Raw genomic sequence first — 21,393 nt, forward strand, 5'->3', positions numbered from 1 at the left:
TTTCACAACAAGCCCCCGAGATAGATGTGATCACCATGACCATATTACACATGAAGAAACTTTAGAGGTCAGGAATTTAAGGGGCAGAGCTAGGATTCCTGTACAGTCATAGTACAAAACAGGGTTAATGTTTACATAGTGCTCCACAGTTTATAAAGCACTTTCAAGATCTTCATTATCTTCCTTTCAGGGCTATCCCATTTCACAGATGAAGACAGGTTCACTCATGAAGTTAAGGTCATAATGCTAGTAGTAAGTAGCTGAGCCTGCAACTTTGAGATAAACTCTGTAGGGGCACCTGGGTGGCTCAGTAGGTTAAGCGGCTGCCTCCAGCTCAGGTCATGATCCCAGAGTCCTGGGATCGAGCCCCACGTTGGGCTTCTTGCTCAGCAGGGAGCCTGCTTCTCCCCTGCCTGCCTTTCCCCCTGCTTGTGCTCGCTCTCTGGCTCTCTCTGTGTCAAATAAATACAATCTTAAAAAAAAAAAAGAAATTCTGTAGAACCAATAGTAGCAAAGCTTATTCCATTGAAGCATTCCACAGTGCCAAGCACCATTCTAATAATTGTAATAATAGCTAACATTTATTGAACACTTACTGTGTGTCCAGTGTGGTTCGACCTGAGTTATATATACTACTTCCTGTGATGCTCAGAACAACCTTTGGAGGCAGGTACTGTTACCTTTGCCATTTTACAGATGGGGAAATTGAAACTAGAGGCTGTAACTTCCCAAGGCTAACCAGGAACTTAATGGCAAATGTAAGGATGCCAGATGAAACAGTCTAGAGTCCCAGGGTGGGAGCCAGGCACCTGGTTTGTGTCCCCACCTCTATCTAAAACCACGTCTTCAAGGGTCTCCATTTCTTTGCCACACCACCATTAATTACTTCTTCTAACTCCTGGCCGGCCCACACAGCTCCTGCTCTCTGGAAGCTAACGCTCTATAAAATCCGCCCAGAATACCGCCAGCTTTGCCTCACAGGGGCACTGGGAAGATTAATGAGCTAATGGCGATGGGAAGGTTTCAGCAAAGGCACTGGATAGACTCGGGACACTCATTATGTGTGAAACTCACTGCCAAGGGCTGGTTCGCACTGTACTAAGGTGCCTGCAGCCCAGTACCTGATCTGTTTTGAGGTGTGCAGCCTTCCCTGGGAAACCACTTGGGTGAGGTCATTCATGTCAGGGGTTAGAGCATTTTCCTGCTGACCTGGAGGTATGGTGGTATCATGGTCTCGCTTTCGCTCTCAGTGGGGGGTGTTTCCAACATCTCAGAAAGGGTTCCAGCCTACTCTGAGAGACACCAGTTATTGATTGCAGTCAGAGATTAACATTACGCTTATTTGGGCTTCAGAGGCAGACACCTGTGCTGAATCCTGGGCCTGCCACTTGATCTCTCTGAACTTCCCATCCCCTTTAAAATGAAGGTAATAAAACCTCCTGATTTGGAAGGTTATTTTGAAGAGTAAACTTGATAATACATTTATTTTTTTTAAAGATTTTATTTATTTATTTGAGAGAGAGAGAATGAGAGACAGAGAGCACGAGAGGGAAGAGGGTCAGAGGGAGAAGCAGACTCCCTGCCGAGCAAGGAGCCCGATGCGGGACTCGATCCCGGGACTCCAGGATCGTGACCTGAGCTGAAGGCAGTCGCTTAACCAAGTGAGCCACCCAGGCGCCCAACTTGATAATACATTTAAAAACAGCTCGCCTCGGGCTTAGAATAGAGTAGATGCTTAATAATTGGTAGCCACTATCATGGCCATTATTGTTTTCCTTATGTTGTTATTGTATTATTTACTGACATTTTAGGGCCCGGCGGAGAGCTAGATGAGGGAAGACTTATTCATTTGTTCAACCGTGTACCAGATTGCCCCAAGTAGGTCAGTCTAAGGAGGGGAGAATCATGAAAATAGGCATTTACAATACACTGTAATGCGTGCTATGATAGGGGATTGCGGAAGGTGTTTTGAGACTTTAGTGGAAGAATCAGTGACCAGGAGACTCAACAAAAGTTTTGCGGAGGAGGTAGTTCTCTGTTTCAAGTCTGTGTTTCCAGGAAGTGGAAAATGCTGCCTGCTGGAGGCAGGCAGAATGCAAGCAGCAGCTGAGCCTCTGCTCCTCATCCAGGGGCCTTGATTCTGATCCGCAGCCCCTCCTTTCAGGGCCTCTCAACTCCCACGCAGTCCTGCCAGCCAGCCTTGCCCTGGAATACCCTCTCTTGGGCCACCTGCTGGTGGTGAACATCTTGGGTTCTGTTCTGTGGCTTGATGTGGCTGAGTCATAAGACCTTTCTTTTTACTGCTAAGCTCTAATAGAAGCCTTCTGGTCAGGAGCAATGCCCCAGGTCTATCTTATGGTGACAGCCTAAGGATGCCTACTGACCATTGCTTCTCCCCACAGGGCCAGATGGACATGTGTGTGGTCATGGCGGAGGGGAAGCTGCCCAAGGGGCAGGAGTCCCTTCTAGATAGGTGCGGGTTCTGGGCAGGTAAGACTTCCTAGGGTGGATAGAGAAGACAGAGCCCCCCACCCCCAACTCTCATGGGTGAGCCTCCCCTCCTCCTCCCAAGCCAGTCTCCAGTGCTTCTTTCTGGCTGCCGTCAGACCCGCCAGTGGCCCAGACCAGTCTCCCAACTCACCGGCAACCACATTTTCCAAACCAAAACTCAGAACTCGTGGTCTGACAAAGAATTAAAGAATTTCTGGTCACCTTCCAAATGCAAGAGAGAATACTGGAATCTCTAGGATAATCTCTGTCGTTAAAGGGGACATTTGGTTGGAAACCTTTAAATTCAGGATTTTCTCTTTATCAGGCATTTCTCATACATTATGTCATTGATACGTGAAAAAAGCCCCATGAGGTAGCTGAAAACTATTTCCATTTAATAGTTTAGAATACTCAGAGAGAGGAAATAACTTGCCCAAGATGCTACGTCCCCAAAGTTTGAATTCTGGTCAGGAAGGATTCATAGGGGTGTGTGTGTGTGTGTGTGTGTGTGTGTGTGTGTGTGTGTCGCGCGGGGATGGGACCGGGTGTGTGTGTGTGTCCCCAAAGTTTGAATTCTGGTCAGGAAGGATTCATAGGGGTGTGTGTGTGTGTGTGTGTGTGTGTGTGTGTGTCGCGCGGGGATGGGACCGGGTGTGTGTGTGTGTCGTGCCGGGATGGGACCAGGAGAGGCGCAGAAACATCCTTCGCAATTGCAGAATTGCAGACGCACGCACACTATTTATTTGGGGCCTCGAGGAAGGACAGCCAAGAACTGAGCTGCCCTGGTTGTCACTTCTGAGTTGGAAATCCCCGAGCAAAGGGCTCGGTCGCCGCCCCGTCCCATCAGGATCTGGCCCCAGGCCTCACGGCTCGGGATGCCGGAAAAAGCCCTTCGACCTTGCAGGTCACACGGCGGCCGCTGGCCCTCGCCTCTGCCCAGGTGCGGATGGGATGTGGGGGGCCGCGGCGTGGGCGAACGACTCCCCTGGCCACGTTCCGCCCCCTTCCCCGGTCACATGGACGCGCCTTCCGCAGCCGGGAGTGCGGAAAGGAACGAACCAAGAGGAGGAGAAGGGGGAGGCGCCGAGGGCAGTGGGTCAGCGCCCCGCGGGGCAGGTGGGCGGGCCCAACCGCCCCGCGAGCCGGCACGCCAGCCAGTCAGCGGGCGCGGGGGGCTGGCCAGTGGGCGCGCGCGCCGCGCCCCGCAGCGCCCCCTGAGGGGCGGCGGCGGGAGCTGGTTCCGGCTGCGCGCGCAGCGGTGGTGGCGGCGGCGCGATCGGCCGGGCTGTAACCGTCGTCCGTCCGGTAGCGGCTGGAGCGGCAGCGGCGGCCGGGTACGGCGCGAGGCGACGCCACAGGGCAGCGGCGGCAGCGGGGCCAGCGGCGGCAGCAGGAGACGCAGCGGCGGCCGTAGCAGCAGCAAGACGGACTCGTGGACACGCGCCGCCGCCGCCGCCGGGCCGGGCCGGGTGTCGCGCGCCGAGGCTGGGGGGGAGTCGTCGCCGCCGCCGCCACCGCTACCGCCGCCGCCGCCGCCGCCGAGGTGACTGAGGAGAGAGGCGCCTCCTCGCTCCCGCCGCCGCCAGACTTCAATGCCCAGTTCCCAGCTCGCCAGCGTGAGTGCGCTCCTCCCGGGCGGCCCCCGCGCCGGCTCCGGGGCCTCGGGGAAGGGGAGGGCGGGAGGCGCCGCAGCCATTAGTGCAGGCCCGAGACACGTCCCCGGAAGGAGGGCTGGGCCGGGCCGGGGGCGGGGGGAGCGCGGCCGGGAAGCGTGGAGAACGAGGGTGGGTGAGGAAGGGGGGGACCGTGCGTGTGGAAGAATGTGGATTGTATGTGGGGGGAGTGTGCGTGCTTGAGGGGGACAGTATGAGTTGGGGAGAGAGCTGGGTGTGCATGTGGGGTGAGGGAAGACGGAGTTTGGGGGGGGGAGTGTGGATGAGATAGTTGGGGGCCGTGTCCGGAGGCAGTATGTGTGTGTGTGAGTGCTGGCAGAGTGTAGAGGACAGTGGGGTGTGGGGAGGAGTGCGCGTGGGCGAGAGGGTAAATGGGGGAGAGTGAGGAGGTGGGAACGGGAGAGCATTGAGTGTACCCATTGAGGGTAGAGTGGGGGAGTGTGTGGGGGGAATATGAGTGCAGTGTGAGAGAGGGAGGTTGGGGAGAGGGTGAATGGCAGATGAGGGAGCGTGGAAAGGGTGTGCCTGCGACTGTCCAGTGTGTGAGCGGGCATCCTGGAGGCTCTGCGTTGATCGTGATCGCTGTGTACGGCGACAGAGAACCCTGGTGTCCTCGGTTAGGGAGTTCTTTCCAAGAGCGTCTTGTCCCTGGGTTCTTGGGTTCCACTCTGAGGAAACGGTATAGGAGTCTATGTCAGTGGCACTAGAGTCTTCTGGCTCTGGGATTTTTAAAAGAAAGGTCATGCTTTTTCGGGGGGGGAGGGTAAATGTTTTCCCCCATGTTTTATGACTATAAATTTCTAAATTTGTCAAGGACGTGGTCGCCATCCCATCGTCCGGTGCTCTGAGAGCTAACTAAAACAATCTTGTCTATTGCCCAGGATCCTAGGCTCTTGCCTGTAGAGTGTTCAGAAGCATAGACTTTTGTAAAGTACTGCTAGTTTTTCAGGTGAAAGGTATTTTATCGTTAGGTAAATGGAAAAAAATTTTATCAGATATTAGCTCTTTTCTACTCTTCTGGAGAAGAACTCTTGAAAAAAAAATAATGTAACGTTGATGATGAAGAACCAGAGGCCAGTTTATTATTCCCTGGAGTTTGTCAAGATACATAAAAAGTGTCTAGCAGTTCTAGCATCACTGTAGGCAAGCTTGTCTGTTTGGAATCACCGAACTGGTGGATTAGAATATGGTAGTTACTTGCTGCCATGCTCTGTATTAGAGTAGTTTCAGACAGGAAGTGAATGAAGTTATGCCTTGTTCAGTGTGCAAAAGGAAATTAAGGCTACAGAATGACACATTTTTAAGGCTTCAGAATTACTTGCCAGCATGCCCTTGTGTTGGTGAAGATGGGAGAAGTTGTTTGCCTGTATTCTAATCTTGACATTTAAAAAATTGTTTCATATTGGATAGTGAATGTATATTAGGGACTTTTGTCAGGATTGGATGGATTTTGTATGGATTCTTTTTTTTTTTAAAGATTTTATTTATTTGAGAGAGAGAGAATGAGAGATAGAGAGCACGAGAGGGAAGAGGATCAGAGGGAGAAGCAGACTCCCTGCTGAGCAGGGAGCCCGATGTGGGACTCGATCCCGGGACTCCAGGATCATGACCTGAGCCGAAGGTAGTCGCTTAACCAACTGAGCCACCCAGGCGCCCTGTATGGATTCTTGTGTTGTGGGATTAGGGGTCCTTTTTTTTTTTTTTTTTTTTAAGATTTTATTTATTCATGAGAGAGAAGCAGAGGGAGAAGCAGGCTCCCAAGGAGCAGGGAGCCCGATGCGGGACTTGATCCCAGGACCCTGGGATCATGACCTGAGCTGAAGGCAGACGCTTAACCATCTGAGCCACCCAGGCGCCCGAATTAGGGGTTCTTGATAAAGAGTACCTTGATAATGGATTTTACACTTTAATGATGAGAAGTTTCTTAGAAGTTGGGAGTCTTTCAGTCGGATGAGCAGAGACGGCTGATAGTAGACATAAGAGAATTATAGGCCAAAACGTTGATATGTGATTAGAAGTCAGAAATTATGTTTTTCCTAGAGTGTCTTTTTTCTCAATCATTAGCATGTTTTGTGCTTTCAGAAATATTGAATAGCATTGTTAATTTTTAGTGGGATACTGAATTAATTAGTATTAAGGGCCTACTATGCACCAGATATTTTTATACACTCCCTTTATATATAATTCTCACACTCTAAAGGTGGTAGGGGTTCTCATTTGCATTCATTTGGCACATATTGAGTGGTTTCTATTTGCTAGACACTTGGGATACAGTGATGAGCCCTCGATGATTTACAGTGGTGAGATGAAGAGATATAGAGACTCAAAAGAGGGTTAAGTAACTTCTCCTAGGAAACAAGATAATAAGAATTGGAGATGGATTAAAAACCCAGGTCTGTCTGACTCCAGAGTCCTTGATTTTTCCACTATACCATTACCACCCTCACAGTAGGTTGTCTCACTTTGAGGTTTCTCAACCACACAGTGACCTAGCAGCTTGTACAGATGAGAAATGTTGAATTTAATACAGAAGACTAGATGGCTGGAGGCAAGGGGATCATTTAGGAGATGCTGACTTGAGGCTCTTTGGGGCCTAAGCTAGGCTTTTATGTGGGTGGGGATTCTGCCTTGAAACTCTTGGGGCCCCAGGGGGTGTGTGCTTTGAGACATAGTTTTTATGAGGCACCTGGGATATGTCTGGGAGAGGAAAGTCTGATTAAAGAAACCCAGCAGCCTTTTATGTTTTTTATTTTGGGGGAAAGAGGAAGAGTATATTTATTGGGGTAAGAGTCAACTAGAAGTTGTCACTCCTATTTTAGTATATGTGCTGCCGAAGCGAGCACTAGAAGTTGTCACTCCTATGTGAAAGTGTTTCTGTTCATCTGTATGAGATACTTAGGAGATTGTGAAGATCAAGTGAGAAAATAGATGTGGAAGCACTTCGTTAATTATAAGTTGAACTATAGATTCAAAGTATTATTACTACTAAGACCTTTCTTCTTAGTAAGGCAACCGTTTGTTATATTTAGTAACTGGAAAAAGCTAGCGTTTAGGACACCTATACAAATGAAAAATTGTTTAGAACTGCTGAACTGGGTCTGTTCTGACTCAGAACAGCAAAAGTCAAACCACTCCCTCCATGAGTCAGTCAAGTAATATTTAATTTGAACTAACCAAATTTATAAGCAGAAACCATTTACAACATCATTGAACTGTGGTGGCACTAGGGAAGAGTAAATGTTTGAATGCTTTTGATACAACTTTCTTAAAAAGTTTGAAAGCCCCATATTTATATTTCCTTGAAAAGACATTTGTGTGAAGCAAGGTAAAATACTTATTTTTCTTAAGATTTAACTCTTTTTTTTTAAAAGATTTTATTTATTTATTTGAGAGAGAGAGAATGGGAGATAGAGAGCATGAGAAGGAAGAGGGTCAGAGGGAGAAGCAAACACCCTGCTGAGCAGGGAGTCCGATGTGGGACTCGATCCTGGGACTCCAGGATCATGACCTGAGCCGAAGGCAGTCGCTTAACCAACTGAGCCATCCAGGCGCCCAAGATTTAACTCTTCATTCTATTTAACGTTTTGTCTTTTAAAGATGGCATTTCTGTATGTAGTAGTTACAGAATTTTGACACATTAAGTTTAGTAGAGGTTTACTTAACAGGATTTGTACTGTTCCTTTTTGTTGGAATGTGGAATTGGTAACCAGTGAAGCCTCTAGCAAAAGCATTTACAAATAAGATGCAGAAGAGCAGTACATAAATTTATAGCTGTTGCTCTTGGAAGATCAAAACTTAAGTTAGAGTGAAACCCAAGTTAGCTCAATTTCTTCAAGTGCTATGTAATCAGCTATACTACTTATAAAAGTTGGGGATCTTTAAAAATTTTGAGCAATTGGAAATCAAGATCCAAAATTTCAACTTGGTAGACTTAGTTATGTTTATTGAGTAGGGCAGTGGTAGAGATCTTGCGGTCTTAGGACACCTTATGAACTCCAACATTATGCTTTAGGTTTCAACACTCTGTTCCTTTAGAGTCTTACAATGCTGAATCATAAAGCATCTTATTTAAAATTCATAATAGTCCTTTGAGTAAGTGGCACTTTCAGTTGTACAGATAAGGAGATTGATTTATAGAATCAATTGTTGAATTCCAGGTTTTGAAATTGAAGTTAAAGATACCAGTAAATAGATGGCAGTAGATAAAAAAGCTTCTCTTTGGGGCTTAAGGTACTTAAATCTCTTGCTAAACTTTATTTTTGAGTTAACTCTGGTCATTATATAGGAGTTTAGTGGACATTAAAGAAATTGGCCTTTTTGTCTGAAATTTAGTTTTTTGTTTTTTACGTTTTTTTTATGTAAGGATACTTCAGTTACTTGCTTTTTTTTTTTTTTTTTTTTTTATTTTGGGGATGTTGCTTTGAGATTTTTCTTAAGAACTCGTTGGGTTATATAGAAACTGATGATGATTCTCTAAATTTATAAAGTGAGAGTCTGTGATGTTGCAGTTCACATAATTTTATATCTTGGGTTTGTTAGTGAAGAGTGGATACCAGCAATTATAATTTTGTTGGGAAATGGTGATTGGAGTCTGTTAATCTGGAATGTTAGAAGAGCCTTTTATCCATTCTCATCTTTAGGGGTAGTACACGTATAGAGGTGTCTGGTAGCTTTCTCTAGTTTTGTTTTATTGACTGAACCACATTTTCGAGCTCCTTTGGCCACTGTCTTGGGACTTGCAGCCCTATAGGATTGCTGGGTGTAGAGCTCAAGTAGATATTACATGTTGTTTTGTTTTGTGTTTTTTTGCTCCTTGGAGTTGTAGAGGTCTAGGCTAAACCAGAAACTGTCACTACTCTAGCACCTCTAAGAAAGAAGCTGCACAGCATTGCAGGCTCTGTCCATTTTCAGTTACCCTGTGGGGTTACCAGGACCCAGGTGAGGAAATGACCCTTCTGCACGTGTTAACGTGGTTTCCCCCGAACTATCTCTTCAATCAACATAGACTGACAGGGCACAAAATCTTTCCTGGAAAAATGACTATGAGGAGTTGACAGATTATACCAACAGTTTTTATATGATTTGAATACAAATGTTTTTTGTTTGCACTGATTTCTTACCCATAGGTTCTGTAACACAGCATCAACTCCATTGTAAGTGGCCTAGAAACTAAATCTCATCATTTGAGCATATATTTACATTGCACAATATTGCCTTTTTAAACTCTAGAGAATTTTAAGCTCTGCTCCGACCCTTTTTTTGCTAGTTGAGCCTGTTTTGAAAAAATATTTTGATGATTAGGATGGTCGTTACCTTTAGAGATATTTAATTCCTTTCATAGTATTTTTGGGTTGAAATTTCATTCTTCTCAGAAAATGTTAATTCTTTTGGCATAAAATGAACACATGATATATTTGCTTTAGCAGATCAGATAAATTGCTTTGTGTTTTTATTTCTGCAGTGGTCAAAAATGTTGGCTCTTAACTAATGTATCGTTTGACAGGAATTCAAATTCAGTCTGCTTTCTTGTAGTCGTCTTTTAGTTTTACTTGAGATTTGAGCATAACTTTTTTTTACAGTCTTTTACAGGAGACATTCACTAGATTGTATCACCACAGTATCTATAAATTGGATTTATATACGTACATTGATATTTATTGCTTTTAGTAGCAAAACAAATTGATGTGTTTTCTACTTTCTGTTATTGGTGAAAAGCCTATCATGAGGGAACAGAGTGACTGGTTAGTGCAGAAGGATATGAGTCATCGGCAGGATTTGTCAGCAAATTGAGAAGGATATGATGGAGAAACAATAGATTCTAGTGACATTATTCTTCATTCCACACGTGTGGTTACAAACAAGTTTCCTTTTGGTGATTGGTTTAAATTATTCAAATAACTTAGATCGTTCCAGATGAGGAACACTTCAAATTTAAGTCATAGACTATACCCTGAATTGTTTTTCTAGTGAAATGAGATCTTCATTTGGAGGTTATCAGCAAGTAGAATTTAGTTAAACTCATATCTGTTTACTAGGAAAAATAATTCACCTATGAGGTAGGAGTTAGTAAGTTGAGAGTCTATTTTTGTGAAGCTTGTTGTTAATTATGGAGCTGCTCTGTAGATCAGAAGATGCCCACCAATGTGGCATATTTGTTTTCTCTCATTGAGCAGAGAGTTGCTCCCTGACTACTACTCATACTTTTAAATTTCTGAGAGCTTTTATTGCATTTGAATTGGTTTGAAATTCTCAGCATGGTCAAAGCCTCCTAAGAGTTATCTAACCAAAGACTCTTTTTCCTTTATTAGGCTACCACGGCCCTTCACTGTTTCTACAGTCATGTTATAAAAGTTTTACCTTTCCTCGGAAGTCCTAATTAATCCTACTCCATTTCTGCTCATACTTTGTCTTCAAAGTATATAGCATTAGTATGAAATGTTAATGTCCTTCATCAGACATTTTTCTCTCACATGGATTCTCCTAGTATCTTGATCCTGGATAGTGTTTGTATGGTATGCGCAAAGAGCTCCACAATGCTTATTGTAAGCTTGGATATGCTGCATTTTAGTATCATTCAGAGGTGACATATTGTCCTCCATCTCAGTAAGTATTTGGAGGAAGAGGACAAGAAAGATCAAATTTTGCATTCTTTAAGTGGGAAGAGAAGGAAGGCGAATCCATGTTGAACTAAGCTGGTGAGCAAAGAATAATTATCCCTTGACATGGCATTATAGAGGTATTTCACCTCTATTTTTACTTCACTTCCGTGTTTTAATGTGAAACAACTGCTTTCACTGTATGTTTTTTAAAGATTGTGAATGTTGTGTTTTACGAAAATAAACGTCAAGCCATTATTGGACAATTAGTGGGTAGACAGTATATTTTAAAAAGCCACCAGCAGCTCCAAATAGAATGATTTGTGTTCTTGACTGTTTATCTTGTATTATACTCAGTACATAGAGAGATGGCTGTGAAATACAATGTGATTTATAAAAAGCAAGTTTAGGAGAGGAAGTGACGTGTAACTTAACAGGTTTTAGGGGAAACTTGGACCAAAATGCTTTAACAGCAGAAAAATTTCTGGGGCTCAAACAAAAGAATTTATGCTGACAAGATGTAATTTGGAATGTTTTTATTCTGTATCCTGTACATAGAGAGCTTCCTTCCCTCCTTGGTAGTGGTGGATATTTGAACAGGACTTTTAAATACTCAATGCATTTGACAAAATGGGGAAATGAAAGAGTTAAACTGACCCATAAACTGCTCAGCTCCAAAACATGTATTTTAAATAATGCTAACAATAGCTGGGAAGTTCTTACTTTGCATGCTGCTCCTGTGCTGTAGGTTATTTTGAAAGGTGATTCAAATAACCTTTTCCCAAGTATCTATTTTGCAACCTCAGGGAACTCACAGCTGTTACAGTCATTCTAACTGTCCTGATATAGCTCAGAAAGTATTTCAAAGTGGTGTTGACAGGATGAATCCAGGTGTCCTTTTGGATTTCCTTTCCTCTTTCTTTTTCTTTCTTTCTTCCCTTTCTTCCTTTCTTTCCTTCCTTCCTTCTTTTCTGATTTTCACTACCGAATTTGCTTTTTTACTATTGAAGTTCAGAATCTCATACATTTCTTTATTAATGAAATAGTAAATTTAGTGGTTCTGGATTAATGTATGTATAGTGATGTTGGAAACTAAAATGATTAAGACTTAAATTGTTCTCCAGGAAAATTACTTAGCCTTTTGAGATTAAAAGAAGGATGTAAGAAAAGAAGAAAACAAATATTAGAATTTAATTATATGGGAATGCTGCTGAATTTGAGAGTTTTTATTTATTAAGGAGGTTACCACAGTTATTTAGGAAAAGAATGCGCTTAAACTTTATAATAAAGAAGCTTGGCGGGCCCCTGGGTGGCTCAGTCGTTAAGCGCCTGCCTGCCTTTGGCTCAGGTCATGATCCCAGGGTCCTGGGATCGAGGGCCATATCGGGCTCCCTGCTCGGCGGGAAGCCTGCTTCTCCCTCTCCCACTCCCCCTGCTTGTGCTCCTGCTCTCGCTATCTCTCTCTGTCAGATAAATAAATAAAATCTTAAAAAAAAAAAAAAAAGCTTGGGAATCTTAAAGTGCACATAAACTAAAAGCATTAAGCTTTTTGTGCACTCTTAAAGTGCACAAAAACTTTAAGCATAAAGCGCATAAAGAGGGATAGCCACGATATCTTTGCCCGGAAATGAAAAGTATGAATAAATAGAATCAATTTAATAGAGCTAAGTGTTTAGCTTAATTTTTAAAAAAATTCACTGAGCTCAATAAGATTATGCCCAATATTAGAATTGTGCTGGTAGGATTTTTAATGGTGTTACTGGTATTCGAATAATTTTTTGGAAAAAGTGAAAATTGGCCATAGTCCTATTACCTTCATTTAAATTTTATTCATGGAAGGAAAAATAACACTTTTGGACAAGAAATTCAACTGGAGAATTGCTAATCTTTAGAGGAACAGTAGAGAATTGAAAAGTAAATACTCAGGTGTGGAATGAAAATATTTAATGCAATTTTTGTCATATAGTTATTTGTAGAGGTAGGAATTACTAGAAAATGACAAGTACTTCTAATCACTAGGGTACACACAAATTTGAAAACCACTCCCTTTTCATTTGAGTGGGAACAGGGCCCACAGGACTTCAGTAAATAACGGTCACTGTTCTCAGAAGCAGGTGCGATTGTTGGTTAATTGCTTTCCTTTCCTTTCTGAGTGTCCTGCCGTGTATCTCATGCTGGTTCTGAAATGTTATGATATTTTCCCACCATCAAGGTCATAATTTCTTTTTATATAAGTGATTATTGATTTCTGTACTGGAACTTGATTCTCAAGTTCCCTCCTTAAATGAGGAAGTGGAAAAGTGGGAATAACCAAGAGAGTAACTATGAAACTTTTTTTTAGCAGTAAAGAAGCTATTTTTAGCTTGTTTACAGATATTTTGGATCCTAATTTGTGTAGAATTTAATGATACCTCTTTCCCTATCAGCTCCCTGGGACTGTATATGGTAGGGGAGGGGAACTAACATTAATTTGAATTGTCTTAAGTTCAAGGAGCCAGATCTATACAGTTTTAGTTTGATGAATGCAGCTAGAGGGATGAACAAAATAAGTAGCAGAGAGAGTAGAACTATTATTTCCATAAGGCTCTGATGAGTTGGGCGTAGGTTATAAAAGATGAGTACGATTTCAGTTTGAGACCAGTTAACTAGAAGATTAATTAGCAAAGTTAAGTTCGCTTTAATAAGTCTTTAAGATACATTTTTCCTCAAATGGTCAGAATGCAGTAGATACAGTAGTATTTTACAGACGAATTTTCCTACTTTTCTTCCTTGATAGTTGTGAGGATTTTATTGGTCTGTTGTGTGAATAGTTCTGTATTAAGTTAGGCTTCGTACAGTTCTTACAGTTACTCAGGGCCTTGACTCTTTTCCCAGACCCCACATCCAGTCTGTGGACAAATCTGCTTTAAAGTGTATCTTTTTCTTTTTTCTTTCTTTTTTTTTTTAAGAGTTTATTTATCTGACAGAGAGAGACACAGCAAGAGAGGGAACACAAGCAGGGGGAGTGGGAGAGAGAGAAGCAGGCTTCCCGCAGAGCGGGGAGCCGATGTGGAGCTCGATCCCAGGACCCTGGGATCATGACCTGAGCCAAAGGCAGACGCATAACGACTGAGCCACCCAGGAGCCCCCCCCTTTTAAAGATTTTATTTATTTGTCAGAGAGAGGGCTATTCCTAGAACACTCCAAGCATGGCCCCACCTCATAACCTTTGCAATAGCTAATCCCTTTGCCTAGAATGCTCCTTCAAATATCTGTTTGGCTCACACCTCCAGGTCTTGGATAAAATGTCATTTTTTTTTTTCAGTGAGGCCTTTCCTGATAGCCTTATTTAAAATTAGAAGCCCTCTCTTTTCTGGCACTAGATACCCCTGCTTTGCATTTTTCTCCATAACAGTGGCATATTTTATCTTTTTCTGTCTTTAACTAAAATACAAGATACACTCTGACAAGAATTTTTGTTTACTACTCTTGGTGCACTTTAAAGATGCATAGTATGTGTCTAACAAATATGTGAATTATTAATAAATTCTTAATTAGCCAAATTGTAAGGAAGATGTCTTAACTCTTCATGAGAATGAATTCTTTACTCTTGATAGATTATTCATACTTATTTTAAGAGAGGTGCAGTTGTCTTTGTTAAAGTGAGATGAGTTTGTTTTAGGAAAAAATTGTTGCAAGGTTTTAGCCTTATATGCAGTATAATGCTTTCATGTTGCCTGTTTGTACAAACCAAGCTGACTCAAATTTGCATGACTTCCTGTAGAACTTCTGGTAAGAAAAGTAACAGTAAATGTATGCTTACTTGTTTTTCCAGACCTTTGCTTTTAGACTTTTTTCTTAGATCTAGACTTCTTTATTGTGTATTTATATTATAATGTATTGTTTTAATTTAGTGAATCCTGGCATAACCCATCAAATTAGAGAGTTTATTGTATCATTTACTTTAACTTGGAAATAGAGAATTTCTGAGTGGAAAACTTGGTGTGAGTGGATTGACAGGATTTTTAAAAGGATGCCTAATAAGTTTGGGTTGCCCTCAAATTCTCCATATATTTAAACTTAGAATTACAGTTGCCATAGAAGAACCTGAATTTTACTCAATAATTTAATATCTTTTTTTTTAAGATTTTATTTATGTATTTGACAGAGAGAGACACAGTGAGAGAGGGAACACAAGCAGGGGGAGTGGGAGAGGAAGCAGGCTTCCCACCGAGCAGGGAGCCCGATGTGGGGCTCGATCCCAGGACCCTGGGACCATGACCTGAGCCGAAGGCAGACGCTTAAGGACTGAGCCACCCAGGCGCCCCAATAATTTAGTATCTTTAACGAAGAAGAAAACTGTCTGTGGATTGTGTAGGTATAGTCCTGCCTGGGACCAGGAGTGACTTAGCTCTCTTAAGGCTCTTTATAATCCTATGGTTATAGCACTTTTGAGAACGTGGTTAAATTGTAAATCATTGTAGGGTTTTTTATCACCCTAGAATTAAAAAAAAAAAGGGTAATACATGTACATGGGAAAAGCAAAACATTTGAAAAGGGATGTATTATGATAAAGTAAATCATGTTTCTGGCCTCCAGCTCCAGTCCCCTTGACCCCGACAACCAGTTACCTCTTTGTAATTTTCCAGATAGTTGATGGGTATGAAAGCTGTACAACACTCACAAATATTTCTGTATATACTGTTCATACTATCATGTGCTCTTTGCAGTTATTAGTGTCTCAGCCATCTTTCCGTATTTCATATAGATCTGGGGTTTTTTTGTTTTTTTTAAAGATTTTATTTATTTATTTGGCAGAGAGACAGCAAGAGAGGGAACACAAGCAGGGGGAGTGGCAGAGGGAGAAGCAGGTTCCTCGCTGAGCAGGGAGCCCAATGCAGGGCGCGATCCCTGGACCCTGGGATCATGACCTGAGCCAAAGGCAGACACTTAACGACCAAGCCACCCAGGCACCCTGTTTTATTCTTTTTAACCTCGGCATAATGTTCCACTTTAAGAATATGTCATGATTAGGGCGCCTGGGTGACTCAGTTGGTTAAGCGACTGCTTCAGCTCAGGTCATGATCCTGGAGTTCCAGGATCGAGTCCCGCATTGGGCTCCCTGCTCAGCAGGGAGTCTGCTTCTCCCTCTGACCCTCCCCCCTCTCATGTGCTCTCTCTCTCTCTCTCAAATAAATCTTAAAAAAATATGTCATGATTAAATGATGGTTATTGTATTATTTCATGCATTTGGTTTTTGAGTCTCATCTAGGTTAGATGTTAGCACTAGAGTATTGACACAGGACATTTAAACTCTGACATACCTCTCTCCAAAGTTTTAAGTAGTCTCTGTTGTGTTACTGACTTAGTCTTAGTGGTAGTACACTATCTTAGCTTGGTTGGCTTCTTGCTTGTTCTTCCAGACTCCTCTTCATTCTTTTTCCTCTTTCCCATTCCTTCTCCTCCTTCTTAATTTAAAAGGATTTCTCTGTCACAGACCATTCTTTCTAATCCTGCAGTGAAGTTATCTTCTTTGCTTCAAAATGCAAATGTTGCATAGGAAATGGGAATGTCCAAAATTTAACATTTTAAAAGTTAGGTTCTATAAAAGATAAAATTACTTGATGTCAGAGAGACGAGTTTAGAAGAAAGTTTTCCTGTAAGATGTATAGGTGCTGAGTTTATGCTAAAATACAGGGCTTTGTAACTTTTGAGTACCTTCCAGCTGTGGTAGGTTATGATTTTTTTTTACAGACTGTTTGCTTTGTATTCTTATGTCTGTTACAGGAATTAACATTAGTTTATCTGAATTTATAGGTGCAAGAGCATTTAATTTTTGATGTGTAATTGAACTCTTGGGGGTGGGAGAAGGAACAGAAGCTTGTTTTTATCATGTATCTGTTAACATTGATAGAACATACTGTTTCATTTGGCGGAAATTCCTTTGCTGGGGATCTCAGTTTGGTGTTAAGAATTGAAAATCTAATAATGAATTATCCTTAACCTTGAAAGTGGTCCTTCCAAAATGAGGTTGGAGGAGAAAGATGGGATAAAACTTGTTCTGTTTGCTGAGCAGACAAACACTGGAGACTAGGTAGAAAACTTAATGCTAGAGCTGTAACCTTTCAAACCTGGCTATCACTACAAAGCAGGTCTTTCAGTGCTTTTACTCAGCTGACACACATATTAGCTGTGATAACATCATTAAACCAAAGGGATTCAAACAGGTTAGAATTTCCTTATGTTTTGCTTTTCACTGCATGCAAACCTTTGTTCTTTGAGTGGTTACTTTAATAATTTTTTCTCCCCTTATTTAAGGTCACAGAGTTGCAGATCAACATCCAAGCAAATATTTGAAGAAAAGTTACAGCTACATGATAAAGATTATGACTTGAAAAATATGTGGATACCTCCATAGTCAAACCTGAAGGAAAAAATGAATAGAGTTAGGAGACCTGGGTTCTTGTCTTTGATCTGCTATTAATTAGTGATGTGGTCTTAGTTAAGTCATTTAACCTCTCTTGCTCACAAATATCATCTTGTTTTTTTTTTCTTTTTCTTTTCTTTTCTTTTTAAAGATCAGAGTCCTTGCTCTCTAAGTTTCTCCTAGCTTTAAAATTCCTTGACTGCACAGGGAGTACTCTATGAAATGTGTAATCTAAGGTGGCTGTTTTGGGGTTGTAATTAGGAAAGTGATGGTATATATTTTTATTTTTCTTAGTTTGAGTATTAGAAGTTTCATGATTTTACTGTAGTGTATAACTTCTGAGGTTTTGAAGTTCTTAGAATGCCATTTTGAATTTCGATTTTCTTATGTATCTTTCATATTTTAGGAATGTTTGAGTTTTGTGCTTGTGTCCATGGTAATATTGGCACAAGTATGTAACTTTAAAAATACAGTGCCATAAGAATATCATAAAAAGACTTGTGGATAGAATAGGTTTCAGAGTTTGTAGGCCTTGGTTCTTCCTTAATTGTATTTTAGTTTCCTCCTGAAATGGTTCTATAGTACATATCTTTCATGTCTTTTTCTATCTGGTCACAGTCATCTTTTCAGAGACTACTAAATAAGCATTTATTAATGCATTAGAGAAGAGGCAAGTGAAAGAACTTAGACCTTGTCCCTATTTTCAGAGCTATCTATTTATTTATTTATGAAGATTTATTTATGTAATCTCTGCACCCAACATGGGGCTTGAACTCATGACCACAAGATCAAGAGTCGCTTGCTCTACCGACTGAGCCAGCCAGGTGCCCCCAGAGCAATTTATGATTATGTTGATACTCTGACTGAGCTAACTATAAAGATTACTGTGTTTCAGTACAGTAAGCCCAAAATAATATTAAAAATTCTGCCACTTTTCGTTCTCATCTTGTTTTTGGTATGGGTAGGAGAATGCTGTGTGAATCAATGACCTTTAGATGCTTTTGTACTCTTGAGATAGTGATGTGTTGTGAGAAGTAGTAAAAAGGTAAACTGGACTAGGGGCACCTGGGTGGCTCAGTTGGTTGAGTGTCCGACTCTTGATTTCGGCTCAGGTCGGTGATCTTGGGGTCATGAGATTGAGCCCTGCATCGGGCTGTGTGCTGGGCATAAAGCCTTCTTGAGATTCTTTGTCTCTCTCTCTCAAAAAATAAAAAAAAGGGTTAACTGGACTAGAAATGAGATGATGGGATTTATGCATTAGTTGAGGCAGCAGGCATTACGGTACATTGGAAAAAACATTGGACTAACAGAAGACATTCACCTTAGACAAGTCACTTCACTTTCTGATCCTCTTTCCTCATTCCTTGTAGGTAGTAACAACTACTTAGAGTTGTAAGGGAAATAAATTAATTTTTTGAAAAGTACTTATGGACTAGTGTTATAATTGGGGGCCAATGCATGCATATCCTTTGGATAGAAAGAATTACATTCTCAAAGTGGAATTTTGGTAAATACCCTTCATCTATTTACAGATGTATCTTATTTTATTATTGTTATTTTTTAAGATTTTATTTACTTGACACAGAGCACAGCAGGGGAAACAGCAGTGGGAGAGGGAGAAGCAGGCTTCGACTCGGGGCTCGATCCCAGGACCCTGGGATCATGACCTGAGCCGAAGGCCAGATGCTTAACCGACTGAGCCATCCAGGCGCCCCTACAGATGTATCTTACTTTAAGCAAAGTGTATATGTGAAGGACTTAACCATCACAGCAGAAGAGTAAGATCATTGTGAACTTTATGAAGAGTCTGTGGAGGGAAGGTTTCTTTAAGGATCTCTTAATAAATCTTTTAAATGGATTTAAAAATAAGGTCACTTAAAAATGAGTTGGGGCGCCTGGGTGGCTCAGATGGTTAAGTGTTTGCCTTTGGCTCAGGTTATGATCCCAGGGTCCTGGGATCGAGCTCCACATCGGGCTCCTGGCTCAGCGAGGAGCTGCTGCTTCTCCCTCTCCCTCCGCCTCTCTCCCTGCTCATGCTTTCTCTCTCTCTATCTCTGTGTCTCAAATGAATAAATAAAATCTTAAAAAAAAATTGAGTTACAAATAACCAAACAGAAATTTTGTTGAACCCCCTTTTGAAAAAGGAAAGACATACTTTTGAATTTTCTGACTTAAAACTCTTGGTATACATTTTTATCCTAGTTTTTGTAGATGACAATAATTTAGAATTGGTGGCATTTCAGATGTCTTTGGACTCATAGAGAACGTATTCTTGACTTTGAGTATCATGTTTACCATGCTGTCAATCTCCAGTTCATTTTACTTATGTTTTTCTCCTCTAGGTTTTTCGTTGGAATATACGTTGCACATTTATGGCGATTCTGAGCGTGAGGGCAGACTTCTGCCAGGCTCAGCACAGCATTTTCGCTGACAAGTGAGCTTGGGGGTTCTATGTGCCATAATTAACATTGCCTTGAAGACTCTGGACACCGAGACTGGCCTCAGAAATAGTTGGCTTTTTTTTTTTATTGCAAGCATATTTCTTTTAATGACTCCAGTAAAATTAAGCATCAAGTAAACAAAAGTGGAAAGCAACCTACACTTTTAACTTGTCTCACTAGTGCCTAAATGTAGTAAAGGCTACTTAAGTTTTGTATGTAGTTGGATTTTTTTGGAGTCCGAAGGTATCCATCTGCAGACATTGAGGCCCAAGTTGAATTTGGATTCAAGTGGATTCTAAATACTTCTGCTTACCTTGAAGAGAGAAGCTTCTTAAAGAATAAACAAGTTGAATAGAGAAAACACTGATCAATATTAGGCATTTTAGTGGTCTTTTTAATGTTTTCTGCTGTGAAACATTTCAGGATTTGATTTTTTTTTTCATTTTCCCCATCACACCCACACACGCACGCTCACACTTTTTATTTGCCATAATGAACCGTCCAGCCCCTGTGGAGATCTCCTATGAGAATATGCGTTTTCTGATAACTCACAACCCTACCAATGCGACCCTCAACAAGTTCACAGAGGTAAGATTGTAGTATGGTCTACTTTTTGGATTGATTTATAGGTAAAGTTATAGATGAACAGCATTATGAAGAAATCTCTTAATACAAGGCCATTTATTTCCGTGTTTGGAATATGGATGGTCATCCTACCAATCTTTGTTTGAATTGGGTTGAATTAGTTTTTTAAAAGAACATTTATGGAATTTGGGGAGACTTTAGAGATTATCTAGTAGGTTTTTTTTTAAATATCCTTTCTATATAGTTAGTTCATATTTTTAATAATAAAAATAATTAACATTTATTGAACTCTTAGTATATGTATCCAACATTACAATAAGCAGTTTTATGCATTGTATCATTTACTACTGAAGATAGCCCTATGAGATATAGGTACTGGTATTATCTCCCTCCTACAGATGAGGAAACTGAGTTTCAGGGCAATTTGGTAATTTAGTAATTTGCCTAAAGGTACACAGCATATGGTAGAACTGTCTCTTGACTCAAAAACCCGTGTCTGCCTCAAATATTCTAGCCAGTTTTGATAAAAATCTACTCCAGAACTACTTAGCAATAGTGACCATCATATGCAAGGGTCAGAACCTTACAGGGAGGAAAGGTATTATAGGTAACATTTTTATGTCAGATCCTTCATTTTCTCTGCTGTATTTATGGAGTAGACTTAAAGAGCTGAATGAACTCCTAGGGATTATTAATCTACCCCTCACATTTTACAGATGGCAAAACTGAGTTCAGAAGAGGTTTTGACTTGCTTAAGGACACAAATATTTACTATAAAAATTTCTATAACCTTTCTGTGACTGGCTACCATGGAGTTCATTTTAATAGGATTTTATCTGTATTTTGAAATGTTTTAAAATTAACTGACTGCATATAATACCAACAACTTTCCTGAGTCTGTTTTAGAAGAAGGCCTTTCTGTGAAAAATAAAGTTCGTTAGCAGTTAAAATAACTTGACTCTTTGGAGAATCAAAAAATAACTTGACTCTTTGGAGAATCAAGTGATGGATGGACACTTCTTATAGGATGTCACTGTTCCTGCTCTTTATACTTCTAATTCCCAGAGCTTCTTAACTTTGTGTACACAGTGTACAAGTTGATTCCAGGCCTGTGTGCCCTTAGGTTCAGTCATCTTTAAGCCTGGTTGAATTATGTGATACTATTTTCAGCCTGTGGATTCCATGGTCATAGACTCCAAAAG

At 41.3% G+C, this 21,393-nt stretch overlaps 1 protein-coding gene across 3 annotated transcripts in view; it reads left to right on the forward strand.

The window, feature by feature from the left end:
- Nucleotides 1–3,301: 3,301 nt before the first annotated feature.
- Nucleotides 3,302–21,393, forward strand: part of PTP4A2 (protein tyrosine phosphatase 4A2) — a 30,237-nt gene continuing 12,145 nt past the window's right edge. The window contains exons 1-2 of one of the 3 annotated variants that reach the window (XM_073903015.1): nucleotides 3,302–3,430; nucleotides 19,508–20,194. In XM_073903015.1, coding sequence (XP_073759116.1) covers nucleotides 20,099–20,194 — 96 coding nt within the window. In that variant the 5' untranslated portion in view covers nucleotides 3,302–3,430; nucleotides 19,508–20,098. Of the gene's footprint in view, nucleotides 3,431–3,491; nucleotides 4,107–19,507; nucleotides 20,195–21,393 lie in introns of those variants that run through there. The other 2 variants (XM_073903014.1, XM_025855847.2) reach the window with 2 other exon arrangements.

The sequence above is a fragment of the Callorhinus ursinus genome, unplaced genomic scaffold, assembly GCF_003265705.2.
Source record: "Callorhinus ursinus isolate GAN/ISIS: 27379988/994484 unplaced genomic scaffold, GSC_fseal_2.0 scaffold18, whole genome shotgun sequence".
Lineage (NCBI taxonomy): Eukaryota > Metazoa > Chordata > Mammalia > Carnivora > Otariidae > Callorhinus > Callorhinus ursinus.